Source organism: Triturus cristatus, chromosome 10 (assembly GCF_964204655.1).
Source record: "Triturus cristatus chromosome 10, aTriCri1.1, whole genome shotgun sequence".
NCBI classification, from domain to species: Eukaryota; Metazoa; Chordata; class Amphibia; order Caudata; family Salamandridae; genus Triturus; species Triturus cristatus.
The window spans coordinates 97,812,884-97,830,971 of record NC_140593.1 but is presented as its reverse complement, the minus strand read 5'-3'; the positions used below and the strand labels follow the sequence as shown (position 1 = coordinate 97,830,971).

The following is an 18,088-nucleotide window of genomic DNA, read 5'->3' as shown; positions in this document are numbered from 1 at the left end:
CATTAACTTACTAAAAATGTTACCAAAGGAACTTTACCAGACAAAATAAATAGTTATAAATATAAATACGATTATAAAGTTTGTCATGTTTCGTTTTCTTGGGTGAAAGATCAATAATATTTGAAACGTCTTTTTTATATATGGGATAGGGTATAGTAACATCACCCTAGTAACATGGCGGCTGACAGCGCCGAAGTCCGCCATCTTGCGGATAGCCCGTTAGCCTGGCCGTAGACCGACTGCCTGATGTCGGACGGAAGAGCAGCTGTTTATTGTTCTTCGGTCACCCGTGTGTGTGTTTGTGGCAGTGGCGGCAGTTGGTAGGGCATAGGTCAAAGCCACTAGTGCTTCTGGTCCGTGCCCCTTGTCTAAGCCTGGCTGGGCCCGGCCCGAGGCCCCGCTGCCAGCTTGGCCCGTGTTTGAGGGAGTTCGGAGGCCCCACGCCGTTCGTGGGGGCTGGGAGGGCTCCAGGCGCCCCGCTGATGAGTGCTGACCAGTGCCTGCGGTTTGTGGCACCCATTCTCTCTTGGAGGGACTTCTAGAGACTGTCGCGCCCGGCCTGCAGCACAGTCCAAGGCCCCAACTATGGAGACCGGAGCGGGCAACATCGGCCTCACATGGGTGGTACGTGCCTTTCCATGGGGGTCGCCGTAGTGGGGGGCATGAGGGCCTAGAAGGTTGTTCTGGACAAGCAGGAAGTAGAGGAGAGTTTTTGGTTCTGGAAAAGTTGGTGTAGACTAGTGTGTAATATTGTGGGACTAGCGACAAAGTTTCACAAGTTTTGAAGAGTTAAGTGGAAAAGTCGAATGGAGTTGTATAGATGCAACATATTAAAACTGTACAATTGGGAGATTTGGGAACAAAATCGGTAGAATGTATTTCCCTCGTTGAGCTGTATTGAAGCAGGTGCAATTTTAGCTGTGAGACAGCTAAAATAAAGCCATGTGTGACTTAAAAAAATTGCGAGTCTCCCGCCTGAATCGTAGCGTATCTTTTGGCGTGTAAGGAGTTGAGTAGGAGTACTTCAAAATTGTTATGGTTTGATTCGGGTATTAGAATTGTGGCTATTTGAGTTCTGTTTATGGGGTGCTTACTTTAGGCCTGGAAACTTTAGGTTATGAGTTTGCAGCGTTAACAATAAGAATGAATCGGCCACTACGTTACAAAGCGCTTCGTCTGCAATGTAATTGAAATCCTGCCTCGTTTGGCACGTGCTAAGCTGCTGAAGCCAATGTTTTTTTTTTTTTTGCATTCTGGGACTGATAGTATTTTTTATCCCCATGAATTACCTGGACTACAAGTTTTAGGATGCAAAAAAAATAATACTGGACCGTAGCAACAAGCGACTCATGGTCCTGGAAACCTTGGCATGTGTGTACAGTAAAGTTCCAAATACGTTTAGTGTACAGACGGAAACAAGGATCGGCAAAGCCAATAGGTCTTGCCTATGCAGGAGCTATTGGCTTCTCCCAATGTGATTTAGCCATCTTGTACACTAATGCGGTGCTGTTCAGCATGGCTAAAAGTGGGGTAGAGGAGAGTGGTGTGGAATGGTAGTGTGTGCCGTGTAAGTAGAGTGACGTAGAGCATAGTGATCCAGAGTAGAGCACAGTGGCATTGTTTGGAGTGGAGTATAGTGGTGTACAGTAGATTGTTTCAGAGTAGAGTGAAGTGGCGTATAGTAGAGTTGTGCAGGATAGAGTACAGTTGCATAGAGTAATGGCTCAGAGTAAAGTGGTATAGAGTGCAGGGGCATAGAATGCAGTGTCACAGAGTAGATTCAAGTGGAGTACAGTGCAGGGGCGTAGAGTGCAGTGGTGTAAAGTGGAGTAGAGAACAGTGGCATAGAGTGGAGAATATTGCAGTGGGGTGGTGTTAAGTAGAATGGTGCAGAGTGGAGTATGCATGTTGTGGCATCACACTGCCATTACAGACAATACATTTTCAATTGAAATCACCATTACATTTGCACAGACATGTGTATGTACTTGTATAGCGCACTGCCACCCCCAACGGGGGTATCCTGGCGCTTTTTACTCATACCGCTGTGGAACCCTTCCTGGCCTTTCCCTGTGAAATGTCCACTCCTGGGCACCCCCATGGTGAAGCCAGGCATCCCAGCGCTGCTGGGGCTGTTGTGGAGATTAAGCAAGCTATTGCCCAGAGTTGCAGCGTGGGACCCATGATTAGAATAGGCACCGAGGCGAGAATTAACAGGTCCGAGGAAATTGAATCCAAGACCCGCCTAGACAGGGGATTGAACTCTGGTCCCGGGCCAGAACTCTGCATCAGGGTCTGCCGCTCTAACCATTGAGCCACACCTCTCCACTACAGACATACAGTTTTACTATTAAAATTATACTGTACACAGAGGAAAATGTGTGGAAATTGCATCACCTTAGTGTAATTATTTGTTTTGATCATCTTAAAGTATTTGTTTCCAACACACTTCAGAAATACCAATAAGCATTGGCATAGCCAATAGGTCTCACCTTTGGGACCATATGTGTTTAGCCATGCAGCACTTTATCCATTACATTAGCCACTGCTCCTTCCATTTTTGACTGCTTGTTTCACCAAGGCCCGACTGGGGTCCCGGACATCGACGTGCGAACTAAGGAAGTCAGTTTAAACAGGGTTTCTCGGGGCGGAGGTGACTCGCCAACTAACTGGCTGTTTCTGGAACTAATCGCAAACGTTCCTTAAAATCAGTATTGAAAGGGAGGGGGAGAAGGTGGCTTCACCATTGTATAGAACCCCATAAAATGTAACTGCTAGCTGCACAGAACCACATGTACTTGCCCAACAAACAAATCATTTGAAGTAAGTGATACTACAATCTGATGCAGTTCAACCTGAAACCAGTCTCCTTTTGAGAAGCAAAATAAAATTTACCCAACCATGTCCAAATGTTGATGAGGAACATGCATCACACCTGACAGAGCCTTTCCTCTCTAATCCATAAACTACATTCCTTGAATTGCAGAGTAAGTTAGCCAAACCCCTAACTCAAAACTCTGCTCTGCTAGCTCTAAATCAAAAGAATCCCGTCACAATGTCAATGATGCAAACAAGAACTGTTAAAGACCCGTTCTCTCCTCAAGTGCCATCACTCTTACCAAGCTTCCGCTGCCAGATTGATGTGGCAGTTTGGCTTCTGTAACGCCTCTCGCAAACACTGCTGCTGCCCCTGTGACACCTCGGTGTGGTCGAGATAGCTGATTCATAAACATGGCGCAGGGAGAGGGATAAGAGTTGCTATTTATGCTAGGTTTGGGCTGCGACGCCGGGAGAAGACACAGACCCGGAAGCCCAGTGTTCAGACACCAAATGCCGCCCTCAAGCATCAGCAGTGGCACTGCTGTTGAGGTGGGCAGCAGCAGGCTAGCCCCCAATGTAAAAGAAGAGTGGCCCAGGCAGCCTGCTGCACCCGATGTCGCATGAGCACCAAGGTCAAGCTCTGGCATCCGGCTGCAGGAACCATCATGGGCCGCCACATTAAGCTAGCAAATGATTGAAAACGTAGAAAGAATACAGTAGCATAGTCCTCTGGAGGAATACATAATAAAGCCAATTGGATCAGTCTAGGGAGCCAGCTAATACGTCTTAAAGGCCCAGCCACACAGCAGTAAAGCAACAATAAAGAATGCAATGGAAACAAAGACAATAAAGGCTTGCACATAGCCACTCATAAAACAATCGCATGAGCACTCATAAGGGCGTTGTAGTCAAAAACAAGCACTGCAGATTAACCCCTTGAGTGCCCATGACGAGATGGTCTCGTCATGGGCCGCGGTTGTGCTGTGCCCATGACGAGACTATCTCGTCATGAACCCCGCCCGCTAATTCAACGCCCGGCACAGGGCGTGGAAAGGGCGGGGCACACAAGGGGTTAAGCTACCACAAACCTTTCATTAAGCGGGCTCTCAAAGCAAAACATGAACACTTCTCACTACAATATAAAAACGAGCAGAGGCACGCGAACAACAAAAAAGGGCGCTCACAGAGTATCATAAGTAACAGAGAGAAAGAGCACAGGTAACAGGTGCAGTCATCATGGGAGGCTACATAAGTCCAATTAGGAGGGACTAATAAGCATATTCACCAAACAAAAGCAGGCATTTACGAAGGGCAGTAACAGGAACCAATGAAGAAGATGAGGTGCGAGAAGCCCACATTTAAGAAACAGCATGTCTTGAAGAACCAGCGCATGTGCTGCCTAATGGAGGCCTAAAAAATGTGCTTCATTTGTATTTCTGATTTATTCTGAAATACTTTAACAATTCATTTAAATGTTACGGTGTACTAAAAAATATTCTTTCCTATACCCAATATCCAGCAAGATTGTCACATAAATCCTCTCACTTTGAACTCCGTGAAAGAAAAGTAAACATGCGCCCTCGGAAGACCGCGCCCGACATTTGACCTCTGTCTTTGAATGCACAGCAAATGTGATGATATAATAATAAGGGTTAAAGGCCTGTTATAAAGAAAACTAGTTCATAGAAAAATACAGTAAACACTGTTTTAGCAACAGCAGGGGCAAACTGAACCTGGAAAGCCTAAAGCAAATCAAGCCAGCAAATAGAAAGTCAGAAAGTGTGAGTTATATACCACAAAACCAATGGTAATCAACACGTGGAATGCATTACTAGGTCAACTTTCTGAAAGTCCCCAAGATGTGTTTAGCAGTAGGCTGTGACCTAATTAACCACAGGTTACGTTAGCCTAGATGCGAGGACAATAGTGTCTTCAGAATTTTCTGTGTTGGTTTGAGCTCAGTGGGCTGGTGGCAGAGGTTATTATGAGACTGATAAGATTTTCTCAGCGAAGAACTGTGGGAAATGTGAGAGGGTGAGAATTGGGAGTTGAGGGCATACTGAGGGAGTGAGGGGGGACAAAGCTGTGGAAACGTAATGGTGATTCAGCGATATAGCGCGATTAGACATAGTCAAATGGATCAAGGTGCCCCCCCCTCCTTTGTAAAGAGGGGTTGATAGGCTCATGTGTGTCTCCCCATGTAGCGGTGTTTTTCTGATTTCCTCAACATGAAAATAGAATTCGCAGTGTGACAAATTAAACTCTTATCAGGTGTAGCTTGACTGCATAGCAGTCTGCATAACCTATTGTTACTCATCCTTTGAAACATACATATAGTCGGCTTTGGCTCCACCCTATGCTGTTAGCTCTTTGTTTCATTCCACCGCCTGTCATCTGACGAGGGTCTATTTTACATCTTTACGTGTTGCCTGCTTGTGACTATATTTCTTATATGCACATTCTGCACGTGTCCTGGTTTAGAAAATGTACATAGCCAAAGGTCTGTTAACGTTTTATTTATTGGTTTCAAGAGATGGTTGTTTAGTTGAGTTTATGCTCTCAAGTTTCCAAATCAGGTTGACTTTCTTTAGATCATACAACTTCTCTATCACTTCTCCAACCGACGTTCAATTTTACACTGAATGCAGGGGAAACAGTGGGCTCACGGAGGGGTGCTAACCTAATCCAAATAAAGAACGAGCACTGGAAAAGCCGTCAATTTTGACTTTAATGTGGTAATACATGCGAACATAGCTATGTTTACTGCATTCTAACCAAACTTAGTGGCTTTGCCAGTGCTTGTTGTTGATGGCTAATACTATGTGCGCTACTTTTATACAGTTTCTTCATTGTGTGTATTTTCCAGTCCCCATATACTTAGCCCTCAATAATTTTACACTATTGTGTTTTCCCAAGGGCAGTTCATCAGGGGTTGAAACTCAGTGACACTATTTTGGGCACAAAGGTGATGACGCAGCCAATTGTTTTTTAAGCATTGATCACAGTTTTTGTGAGATGTGGGATTTTATAAAATATTTAGTTGTTTAAGGGATGGAATGCTTCATTAATCTACTTGCCTTTAATTTAATCCACTTGTCCCATTTGATGCCATGTAGTGAGATGTCAGATTATGCCACCTTTCGCGAATTGTCACCTGGTTATTCCAGGATGAACATTGTGTTAGGGTTTGGATTGCAACAAGGTTCTGATCATGACACGCCTGATTATTCTAAATACAGATCATACCAGGACTATATTTCTGTCAACTATTTGAATACTCAATCTTATTTTGAAATGTCTCTGTTTTGGGCAACCGTTTGATCACAGGGTTCTGAATATGCCAGCACTTTTGTTACTGTAGAGTTTGGATTTAATGAGACAGGATATACCATAGTTCTGTCTTTCATTACACTCTTCTTTTATGCATGAGTGTCTTGTGAAATGGTTTGGTAAATTTTGTGTATATACGCTCGGCCAACATGAAGTGCACTAAAGTTTGATAGGAGTTTGGTTTCCAGGCCTCCTTCGTAAACTCTTGTGAATTGCTGACAGGCAGTAATCGCCACCGATTATAGAACTGGGGCACTTTTGTGACTTACGTGAAAAATGGGGGTTGGGGGAGGGCTCCTACATTTGTTTAAAAAAGAAGTCCTTAAAGATTTTAGAATCAGTCTGAGTGTGTGTGTGTATGTGTATATATATATATATATGTCTTTTCACGCATATACTTGTCTAATCAAGAAGCATTATAAATGGCCAATGATGAATTTCTGCAAACCTGTATACTTGGTTTTGAATTGGAATCACTGTTTGTGAAGTAAGTTGAGCCTAGACCTCTCTGTATTTCCTTAGTTTAGATAGTCCTTTGGCTTCCTTAATAAATAATTCAACTGCAGTACTAGCATGCTACAAATGTAAAAACTAAGGCCATTTTGCCTAAATGTGTATGGGTAGAAGTGTGAATTGTGGCAGGGATGGTAGACTTTCTTTATCAAGCCCATGTTAAGTAGGAGAATGTGGTGAATGAACCTAAAGGGTGTGTGTTGTAAGTTTGTTAGATAAGCCAGATAAGAAAGTATGGTCTTTAGTGTGATATTTTCATTAGTGTTAACACTGTTTATGGTTTTGGCTGATTTGAGTGCCAAATATACTCTAATTGCTGACAGTCTCGAGCACATGTTAGAAGATATTGAGAGGAAGCCACCCAATATCATTTCGGTTAGTTATGGTAATAAACCAATATAGATTGTTTATTTTGATACAATTTTGGAATTGAGTGGCATAAAAATATTCAGAAAAGTGTATACTGTAAAAGGCTGGTCATGTTTGCTAAGCTGCCTGAGCAATAATAGGAAAAACATTTATTCATGACCCTATTCTTTCCAACCAGGTGTTTGGTTATGAAGCTATCCTGTTGGTTATTGGTTGTGATGTGAACAAAATGTATAAGTGACAATAGCTGTTCCCTGAAGTCTTCTCCAATTTCTTTGGGTTACTAAACAGATTGTTTGCATTATTTTAAAGCATTCTGCTATGCCATAAGGTCAGAAATGTGTTTTCCCTGTGCAGTAGGATTTGAGAAAGGAATTGAAATGCCTACTTAAGGAGGAATTGAAATGCCTACTTAATGAGGGTTATTGAGGAGATTGAATCCTCAGAATAGTTGTCACCTGTGGTGGTGGTCCGCAAGACATGTGGCAGCATAAGAATATGCATCAACCGGAGAGACCTGAATGACCATGCCTGGTTCCATTGCAACATGCGCTATGGGGGTAATTTGAATCAGTTACTCATTTTTAATTCAATTAGGTCAAAAAAGGCTAGCTAATACGGAAAAATTGCAGGCCCTAACAATATATATCACATCGCAAGGTTTGTACATGCAGGGTTTGTCAGAGGCGAAATCCAACACCAAAGCCCTTGTCTGCTATAGTAATCTGACTCTGTGTAAACAGTATGGGTGAGATTAACATGTCAGCAGTGCCAAATCCCCTTTAGCTTGTTCTCTGTTCATCCCATATTGTCTTGTTATTCTGGTGATGCCCCAACTTTGTCAAGGGAAATTCAATTGTGCAGTAGTTTTCAAATTCTCATTAAGTATTTCAGGTTGCATATAGAGATAAACCCCAGTCTCTAAGGGCGGGGACGGGCAGTCACGCTTGCCTTACTTTGAACCTTGCTGGTACACACTAAACCATCCCAAATGGATAAGATGGTATGTTACTCACTGTTAACGATCATTCCCATCCAAATTATCTTCAAATTACAACCAAGCTTTATCTTTCCCCAACAGTCAATTTTCTCCCAAACGCTTTCACAAAATAACTTATTTGGCCTCCACTTTGCGCTCCTGGCGAGATCTATTGTCGGCGCTTTAGCTTGCCAAGCGAGGGTGGAAGCTCCACCCATGCTTCTTATTGGCGCACCTTCGAAATCGGTGCTTTCTGTTGGGAGGGAAGCATGTTTGGTTCCCTCCCTGTCTTCGTTCGGCGTGCCTGCCTGGATAGGGCATGTGCACGCGCCCGGACAGAAGCTATGCACACGTATGCTGTACGTGCACGGTGCACTGCTTTGCATTGCGTTCTGTAGAGTTCCCCGGCTGTCTCGTGAAATTACAGCCTTCGTGCGCATGGCGTGCTTTCACTTTCTTTACTCACTGCATTCACTTTCTTTACTCCTTTTAACTTAAAAGGAATCACGCCTTGATTGATAATGCACCAGAGAATGGAGCAAACCCTGCAGAACTTGAGTAGGGCCAACATATAAAAACGTTATTGTGGTTTGCACTATAATTTCATTGAACACGTATGACAGTCGCCATGCGGAGAAGTGGGAAGGACCTTCTGAAAAGCAGCTCTTGCCTCGAGCTCGGAGTGCACAGAGGACACATGTTTTCACAAGTAACCTCCAAGAACACAGACAGCCCACAGCAGTTGTCACACGTCTTCATTTCTGCACTGCTTGCAATATGCAACAGCCTTCATAGTCTCACGGAATACCAACGGCTCTAGCCCTCCCATTCACTCCACTGGTAAGCGGGAGCAGCCAGGAGGTAGCAGCAGAGGAGCTGCTGCAAACTTCTCAGATGCTCTTCCGCCTCCTGCACCCCCTCGGGAGGGGGCAACCCCCAGATGCCCGGCCCCACCCGAAGATCCAGTATGCACGGCACCGAAGAAGGCACTCACTGCCATGGCTTGCAGCCTCTCCCTGTGCAGCTCAGCCTCCGCCATCCTGCAGGTAGCACGCGCATAGAGCGGTCTGCAAAAACACTGCTGTCATCCATGGAGACCAAGCCGAGGCTCCGGAGCAGCGATCGGGTACGGCTCTGCTGCTGTGGGAGTGAGCAGGCTGCGGGGGGAGGGGGCCTGCCCGCCGCCCAGCTGTGCTGCTGCTAGCCGGAGCTCGCCGCCTCCGCATAGGCCATGTGTGCACTGGAGACCTCAGCCGGCGCGCTCCTCCTCTGGGGGTGATAGGTGGCAAGGCGGGCTCCTCACCGGGGGCTGTAGGAGTAGCCGGGAGCTGCAGGCACGAGCCAGAGGTGGGGTGGGGTGTGGCAGCCTGTGGTGGAGTCACGGTGGGAACAGAAGACGTAATTCCGCAGTCAGGGTCTACCTAAGTGGCAAAGGCGGTCTGTTTTTATTTCAGACATGCAGTAACTGCAAGCGGTTGAAATAAGCAAAGCAGGGCGTGCCTGTCTTTCGTTCAGCAAGTGTAATGGCACCTGGGCTAACTGCACCAGCTGTTTCACTCATAACAGATTATGACTGTCTTTTGCTACACCAACCCAGAAGGTGAGGTGCCCCTCGCTTGCATCAGGGTCCCTTTCCCCATGAGGCATATATCTATATGCTATGAAGTTATCCCGTTCCCTCTCCCAGTTTCACAAACAGAAGCGTTTCCACTGTGCGCAGGTATCGAATACAAGAGCACATTGCATTGTAATTTTTCGATTTTCGAGAAAGCAGATCTGTTTATCGCAACTTTCTGGAACACATTTATCTGACATTTTAATGAATATACAGAGCTTTGTTCCAGGTAATCAGGTTGCCTAAAATACATAAGTGAAGAAGGCCTTTAGAGCTCTGACGTCGTTAGAAGTTTGCAAACTGCGAGAATAAAATAGTTTTCTAGTGACACTACCAGCAGCGGTCTATAAAAGAGCTGTTGTTCCTTGTACGTAACATTGATAGGCTCTGCAGGTGTGCACACGCGAGTCCTTGGAGCATGTTTTCCTTACACATGCCTAAGTCACATGTTGTAGCAGGACAGTGATTGAGGGGAAGCTAAAATAAGCCTACATGGCCAAGAGCCGGTGCAGAAATGGGAAAGTATGTAAGAGAAAGCTTGGGGCACCAGATCTTAACCTAAACTGCTGGGGCATTTGGAGTGGAGATAAAGCTGCCAAGAGATGAGTGATAAAAGCGCTTAGGTTTGATAAGCCCTGGCGGAATAGCTTTTAAGTGGGTAGGTTCTTGTCAAGTCTGAGACCTGGTAGTAATTTAAAATTGACTTTGAAATCGTTCGCTACGTTTGTTGTTCATGTCATTTTAACATTCCAGGCAAAAAGACATCAATTTCTATACAATGACTTACAAACCCTTAAGGTAATCTATGTCAATACTGCAACTTCTGTTTATATTTGACAAATTTTACAGGGGCACAGCCTCGGGGGTTTTGGGGTGTTACACCCCATAATAAATGTATTTTGGGATAAATAGTTGGGTGCCGGGGCTTTCAGTTAGTTATGGTGAGGTGTCTGTCTAATTTCACGAGGAATTTTTACACACAGACAACAAACATTTGCAATGCAATAAGTCTTGCATTTACGTGAGTTTAAGCTATTGGCATTGTAAATGACAATGCCTGTTATTTAGGTTTTAAAAACGAAAATAAAAGGCATTGTTATTTGCAATGTCAATAGCTGAAACTTGCGTAAGTGCGAGTCCTATGGCATTGGCTTGTTTGGTATTGAGTAGTCTAGAGCATACTCTGGAGATTCTCTTTGAACATCAGCTTGTTTTGCAGCATGTAATTTCCAACCAGGAAAGTGGATCAAGGAATTGGACAAAGAACCTCTGTGCGGAAGAGAAAGCATTCTGCCTCAGTGGTGTATCACCCGTTAAGAAGTATCAACTGTCTCCTTATCTATTGCCTATTCTTTTCTAAAAGACAATAACATTTGCTGTAACTCTGCTACTTTTTTGAGAACAGCTATTAGCCAGTGACATTTGTTTGCTTAGCTTTCAGCACTATTTGTTATTTCAGTGTATGATACAGTTTGTTTAATACATTACATTTTAAAATGAGAGTATGCTAATACAGAGGCTCTGTATGTTACATTGTTGGAAGGAGTCATTGCCAAGAGTAGAGCAAATATGGAAGTGCTTTGATTTTAAGTGCTGTTTGGATTCTTTGGATCATATCCCATGTCGAAAACACATCTCATCCATTCCCTCTCCGAAGACACCCCCAACACTTAGACAAACTTCCACAACTGCATATCAGATGTCGCCAGCTGGATGAAGGACAACTACGTGAAGCTCAGCTCCGACAAGTCAGAGGTGCTGATTTTTCAGGAACAAAAGCTCCCCATAGTACGCATCCTGGTGGCCCTCACAACTCTGACCTACGCCTACTGACCACACTACCAACCTAGACCTCATTCTGTACAACAAGCTAAACCTGATGTCTCTGGTCAACTCCGTCTCTGCCCCCTGCTTCTTCATCCTCTGCATGCTTTGTAATATATTAAAATGGATACCTTACAGCTCAAGACGCACCATCACCCAGGCCCTCATCGCCAGCTGACTGGACTACGGCTACGGACCATACAGAACGCCGCAGCCAGACTCATCCTGGATGTTTGCCTACCTCGGAACTCTATTGGCTCCCTGTACAGAAAAGATGCCAGTTCAATCTCCTGATCCATGCATGCAAGGAACTACACAACTGTTAACCCAGCAGACACCTGCGTTCCTCTCTGTAACCCTCACACCCATGCATTCAACTTAGCAGATGCGGAGGATGCTCTTTCTCCTACCTGTCAGCGAAAACATGGAACAAACTACCATTTTCTGTATGGACCTCCCAATATCGTTCAGAGTTCCGAAAGTTCCTGAAGACCTTTCTAATTAGCTGGACCCTACCAGTGCCTGAATACCCTCATGGGTGACAAGCGCTCTACAAATTTACTGATTGATTGATTCCTGGTGATGCAACCCAACATGTTTGACGTTTTGTCTTTGAGGCTTTCCCTGGAGCACCGTTTTATAATTGTTTTTACTGCATTAAAGCTTAATTCTGAAGGTGCCTGAATAAATAAATTGAAGTGCTACCAAAACATGATCTGGTTACCAGGTTACTGAATCATAAAGCCCATTACATTATTGAAGCAGCAAACCCTTCTGCTCCCATTCTGTTTTGCAGGCGAGCTTATTCTTTTAATCATTATGAATCGAAGGGAAGATCCAGTGATAAGCAAAGTAAAGTTCTCACTAACGTATACTCTTGAATACAGACAGAAAAGCACATGTCTGTATATTTTTAGGTCGAGTCTCTGCAGCACACGTGCTGCTCTGCGAGGCATGCTGTATTGAGGTAGGAACTTGAAGCTCCACCCATATTTTTCATTGGCTTGTGTAATTGCCCACTGTCAACTGTGGCTACTCGTTGGTCAATAGGCTTAGTAGTCACTCCTTAGTACCGCCATGTCTAATTTTGTAACCTCCCATGGAGACACCCCCTCCTACGAGTGTTGTTACTCAATAGCCTTTAAATACAGCCTCCGAGCACTATTTTCTCAAATAGCAATAGGTCTCGCGTTTGCGAGAGTTTAAGCTATTGGCATTGTCAATGACAATGCCTTTTATTTATCTGTTTTATAAACAACACATAAATAAAAGGCATTGTCATTTGCAATGCCAATAGCTCAAACTCTCATAAATGCGAGACCTATTGCTTTTGTTTGTAAAAGATTAATGGAGAAATATAATTGTCTCCTCGTACTGTTAGTCACAAACAGTAATGCAATACATGTGCATATTTACGGCACAGGGAGTTACAAAGTCCTATGATTTCCTGAAAAAGTTTGTTATATTGAATGGCTTCTATCTTTGCCTTCCCTGATAACATTTAATGAGGAAGAAGTATGGAACGGTGCACTGGCCAATGGTTCTCATTAAATTAGTCAAACAGTCTTATAAATGTTCATTTTTATTTCTTTTTCTCTTCCTCTTCTTTCTCGTATAATCTTCATACATAATCCATGCACAAAAAACACCCAGCCAACGAGTTTCATTCAACATATTGAACTTCATCAGGGCTGTAAACATATAAAATAAAAAGACATTTATAAATGACAAAACGCCGTAAGACAATTCCTAGCACATTCCAAGGTAAGATCAACAGACATAACTGGCCCTTATGGACATAATATATAAAAACATTTATAGATACGTATACATAAAACACAAACACTGTAAATCAAAAACTATAACAAACTACAATATAACAAGACCAATGAAACTAATATGTTGACGAAAACCCTATTCTCCTATATTTATATACCCATAACAACATGTTATGAAAGCTTATTAAGAAAGATCTGAGTAACATTCCCAACCACCCACAATAGCGGAGTTCCCCCTGGAGAAGAGAGAAGGACATACTAAATGTATCTCATACGATAACAAATCTAATAGGGGAGATTAGAATATACCTCTTGTATACTGTATTTAGTGAATATGAAAAGATTATATTTTTACTCCTATATTCCATATGTGAATAGATGATACATAGATATTATTCCTTTTAAAGATGGATCAGAAAAACTCCATTAGTGTTTCAAAATAACTTGGTCTGTACGTACGGAAACGGGGATTATTTGCCCATCCTAGATACCTGAAAATTATCATTGTCAAGTCAATTCTCAGACCAGGGGAATAAGTACCACGTGCTGCATTCAAGATATAATAGAGAACTCTTGTAAAATACGACCTAACAGCATGCACCCATTAAGAATTTAGGTATTATAAATACTTGACAAAAACAAAATATTCAAACAATAAGTGTGAATATCAAAAAGAAACAACTATAACGAGAGAGTATTCAGGGCAAGTTTAAAAATATATAAAATATTCCTACAAATTCTAACTGCTTGCAGCCCATAGCTCGGTGGTTCCAAACATTGGCACAGGATCGCAACTGCATAACTTATCCACATTTCAACACAAACAAGATGCAAGGGGTCTTTAACAAGTAAACCCATATACGAGATCGAGACAGCACAGACATCAAGAATAACGTTTGATATTTTGTCCAAGGCAAAAATACGCTATACAATGAACATCAGTTTCACGGATCTTAGAGTGGTCATACCATAGTCATTGAAACAGTGAAAGGGTTCCAAATGCCAGCAAATGACCAACAATCACAAAGGATCAGATCGTGTAAGTATTTTTAAACAAGTAGTTATTGAAACCGGCATACTCCTCTAGAGTCACACATAACTACGATTGAAATTCCGACCATTCATGATAACGTCTTAGCTTTCAGCTTATTTTAAAACATTGTAAACCAGAGTAAAGTAGATGAAAAGCACTCCATTATAAATTGCACAGTGTAGGGGACACGTTTTAATAAACAATAGTGACACCAAAACTGCTTCACAGATCAACATAGACCATAATGTCTAAACCGATATTGTAATAACCTCAAGTCAAAAGTTGCCCCCCTCAAACTGGACTCCGGAAAACGCGTATGGTTCTCCACACCTCAAGATATAGCCGAGCACCATTGAAAACCTAAAGAAGGCTATATTTAATATGGTGTTGAAACGTCGCCCTCATACTATGTATGAATTGGTGGCCTTCTTGGAGTAGCAAGAAAGTCAATAATGAACTATATTAAGATACCTCTAATAAGTTTGAATCCAAATTTAAGTAGTCCAATTTGAAATTTAGCTTATTAATGTTCGCAAAAGGAGAGGTCTTTCTGATTAGTTAAATGCGGTCTTATAAGACCTCCAGCTATAACCATGCACCATTAAGAACCTCAAGGCAGCCATATCCAATAGGGTGTTGAAACGTCACCCCAGGTCGCCTTCATGATGATGAAGAACGTTTTATGCCCTAAAGTTGATAACAGCTGACACAATGTCTTCCATTTGAGACAATCATTTTTTTGTTGCTATGTATATAAAGCATACAGTAGCGAGCTTGCATCACAAGGATGAAAGCAACACAGAGGTATTTTGCAGCGAGACAGCTTGTGCTGTCTGGCGGGTTCAACGTAAAAGTGACCCATCTCAAAAATTGAAAATTATGAAGTAAAAGTGGGATTGGCACAGCGGCCATTGCACTTATTTGGACCACTTATAAGATGGAGTTGCAAGAGCAAAATTAGGTCATTCACAGCGAAGGGGCCAATAGCTGATGGGATCCGATAGCTTCCACGTACTGTAGGCTGAAGGGAAGTGTCAATGACAAATTGTTTACAATCCAGACACAGTATGATAGGTTTGGATTGGTAAAATACCATCCAAGCTAACCTGGAATGAATAAAAGCAGTCCTTGGCACATGTGTTTCACTCTCAGTGCAGGTCAGAGAGACATAGCTTTGTCCAGGCACAAGGGAGTGCCTAGTAGAAGTTAAAGAAATACTCTTTCAGGCTTTGTGTGGTGCATACATTATGCAAAAAGGAAGCAGAGGAAAACCTCCCTTTTTTTTTTTTTTTTTTTTAAAGGCTAAAATTGCCATGTTGCTAATTTTATGCAAGTTCTAATTCTAACTGGGTGGAATAATTTCTCATTATAAAAAGTTTGCGGATTCTGTGCATATTACTCTTGTTCATTATGATCTTAATCAAGAAAATGTTTGAAGAGAAAAAAAAGCATTTTGAGAAAATTCCCATGTGCCTATCCCAGTGCTTGGCTGCTAGGACAGGTGAATTATTCCCTGATCTAAACTCTTGTCCTCTGTGAGACCACTAGTCAGTAGTACCTCCAAGTTGACATTGTCATCCTAGCAGGTGCTAATTAGTTGATTGCAGATGCCACATGGTACATTGAGGCAGGCTCGGATAAATGCAGCTCGCATACATCGCCTGCCGGCTGACCTAGAGGAGGCAACATTCTAGGGCTGTTCCGCTGTAGGTGGATTTATGCTGTTGATCTGATAAGGCCACTGTAGGGGAGGGAGGTCGCCCCCTTGTTTTATAGCCCCCATGGTGTCATGTGGAGGTAAGTGAAAAGAGTAGGCTGTTAGGTCGCAGCATAGAGGACTAGGCCTTTTCTTTGTTGGTGGACCCTCTTCCTAAGCCTCTTTGAGGCCCTGAGGACTCCCTCTCCCCCCATTTCCTGGGGCTTATACCTCATTAAAGAGGAGGGGCACGCGCTGCCACATCCCCAAGCCTAGAAAGGCTCTGGGAGCACCATCCCCCATAGCTGTAATTTTAGTAAAGTGGAGTGCCCTCCCTCTTCGAGCCTTAAGAGGCCCTGGGGGTTCCATTTTCTGGGTCTGGCTTAGGTGCTATGACCCAGATAGCCCAACCCCAGGGACACAGTCTTTTTTTCCCTGCCCAGAGGTGAGTGAAAGATTCATGTTTTTCCACCATGTGGGAACACAAAGCTGCTCCCAACCGGTGGGAGAACAAAACTTTTCCCCTGCCACTCGTCTCAGGCAGGGAAATACACTGACATTCTCCTGCCTTGAGCAATACCAGCTCCCGCTGCACCGGTGCTGCTTGGGACCTGTGCCTACCCCGACAGCTCCCAATGAGGGACTGGCTGTGGCATGCCCTGGGTGGGGCACAGCACGTGGAAAAAAGAAAGCATGATGATGCTGGGTCCTACAGGGAGTCTGCTGAGGTCCTGAAGCTCCCTCGCGGCCTCCAACAAAAGTAATTGTCTGAGGTACCCCAGGTTGCCACCAGGGCATCCCTTAAATAAAATAAAAATGCTGACTCTGCATCGCCATGAGAATTGAAGCTACTTGCAGGGATCTGACGGTGGCCCTGGGGCTCTACCCCATGCCCCCCCACCCCTATAAATAAAAAAGCAGTGGGTGGCACCAGGATTCCAGAACTTTTTTTCAACAAAAAAAACACGGTAGAAGTGAATAATGGATACCAAAACCATTCTTTTATTATCAACTGCTCCTTCAAGGAGTGTCCTGTAATGCTGCGAGGGCTATTTACATATTTTTTGTATTTGGTGATGTCCTAGAAGGGGCACCACCCAAAAAATGTAAAAGTTGCTGTGGGCTGCAGGGAGTTTGTCTCCCCCCCCCCCCCCCCCTCCACCCCTCATGCAGTATTAGGAGAAAAAAGTCCCTGGGTCATTGAAATCATGACCCCAGGAGAACTAACCATATTTCTAGGTCTTGCGTGCGTTGCAGCGCAAAGCGCTGCTCCGCCTCTGCGAGCGATTTTGTAGGAGAGGACTTTGAAAAGAGGGCTTTAAGCCCCGGCCCTCTTTTCCATTGGTCGGCGTCACCGTTTATGCTAAACGGTGGCCTGCCATTGGAAATGAGGGTTTTCTGTTTACGCCTTCTGTCTGGCTCGCCTGCTTTGCTGCTGTCGCAAAGCAGTTTCTTATCTTTATGGGGCCAAACACATGGCCCCATAAAGATAAGAGATCCCCCTGCTGCCACGTCGTCTCCGCACAGCCAGTGAGCCTCCTCCCAGACTCTCTCCCTCTGCTTCCCCAACGTTCACCCAGCCTCTCCCTCCTTCAACAGAGACAGCAAACTAATTTAAAAGGACATTTTTTCCTTTATGTTTCTGGAATTCTTTGCCCATGCCTTCATAATTGGTGGGTACTTCATTTATCCAAAGGCTGAACCAGAGGAGCTTCTGAAAACGAACGTATTTCCCCCCCCCCCCCCCCCCCCCCCATTTTTTTGATAGGGACACCACAGCGCGCACACACCCACCGTCAACAGACCGTGTACAGCTCCTACGGGCATCCCCCGACAGGCAAAGTTAAAACGCAGCATGAACCTACCTAGGGGACTGCTCGGCAGAAGCTGTGGTGGAGGTAGATTAGTAAAATAACATTAATCGCACAGTCACCAGGATGGTAATTTTCCATTACTCTTTCATACTACTCTGCCTCTCCCCAAGTGGCTGGGAACTGGATTTCACTGACTGAAAATTCTGGAGGTTGGGAAGACACAGCCTATAATATACACTGGTTTATAAACCGTTTTATACTACATTTTCTAAGCACTGCGAATGAAAGGTGTTACGAATACCCAATTTAATGACTCA

General features: G+C 43.8%; 1 protein-coding gene across 2 annotated transcripts in view; it reads left to right on the top strand.

Annotated features, from left to right (window-relative positions):
- Nucleotides 1-207: 207 nt before the first annotated feature.
- TOP2B (DNA topoisomerase II beta) overlaps nucleotides 208-18,088 on the top strand; it is a 497,734-nt gene continuing 479,853 nt past the window's right edge. For both annotated transcript variants that reach the window (XM_085630531.1, XM_085630530.1), the window contains exon 1: nucleotides 208-624. In XM_085630531.1, the coding sequence (XP_085486657.1) occupies nucleotides 586-624 (39 nt within the window). In that variant the 5' untranslated portion in view covers nucleotides 208-585. The remainder of the gene's footprint in view (nucleotides 625-18,088) is intronic.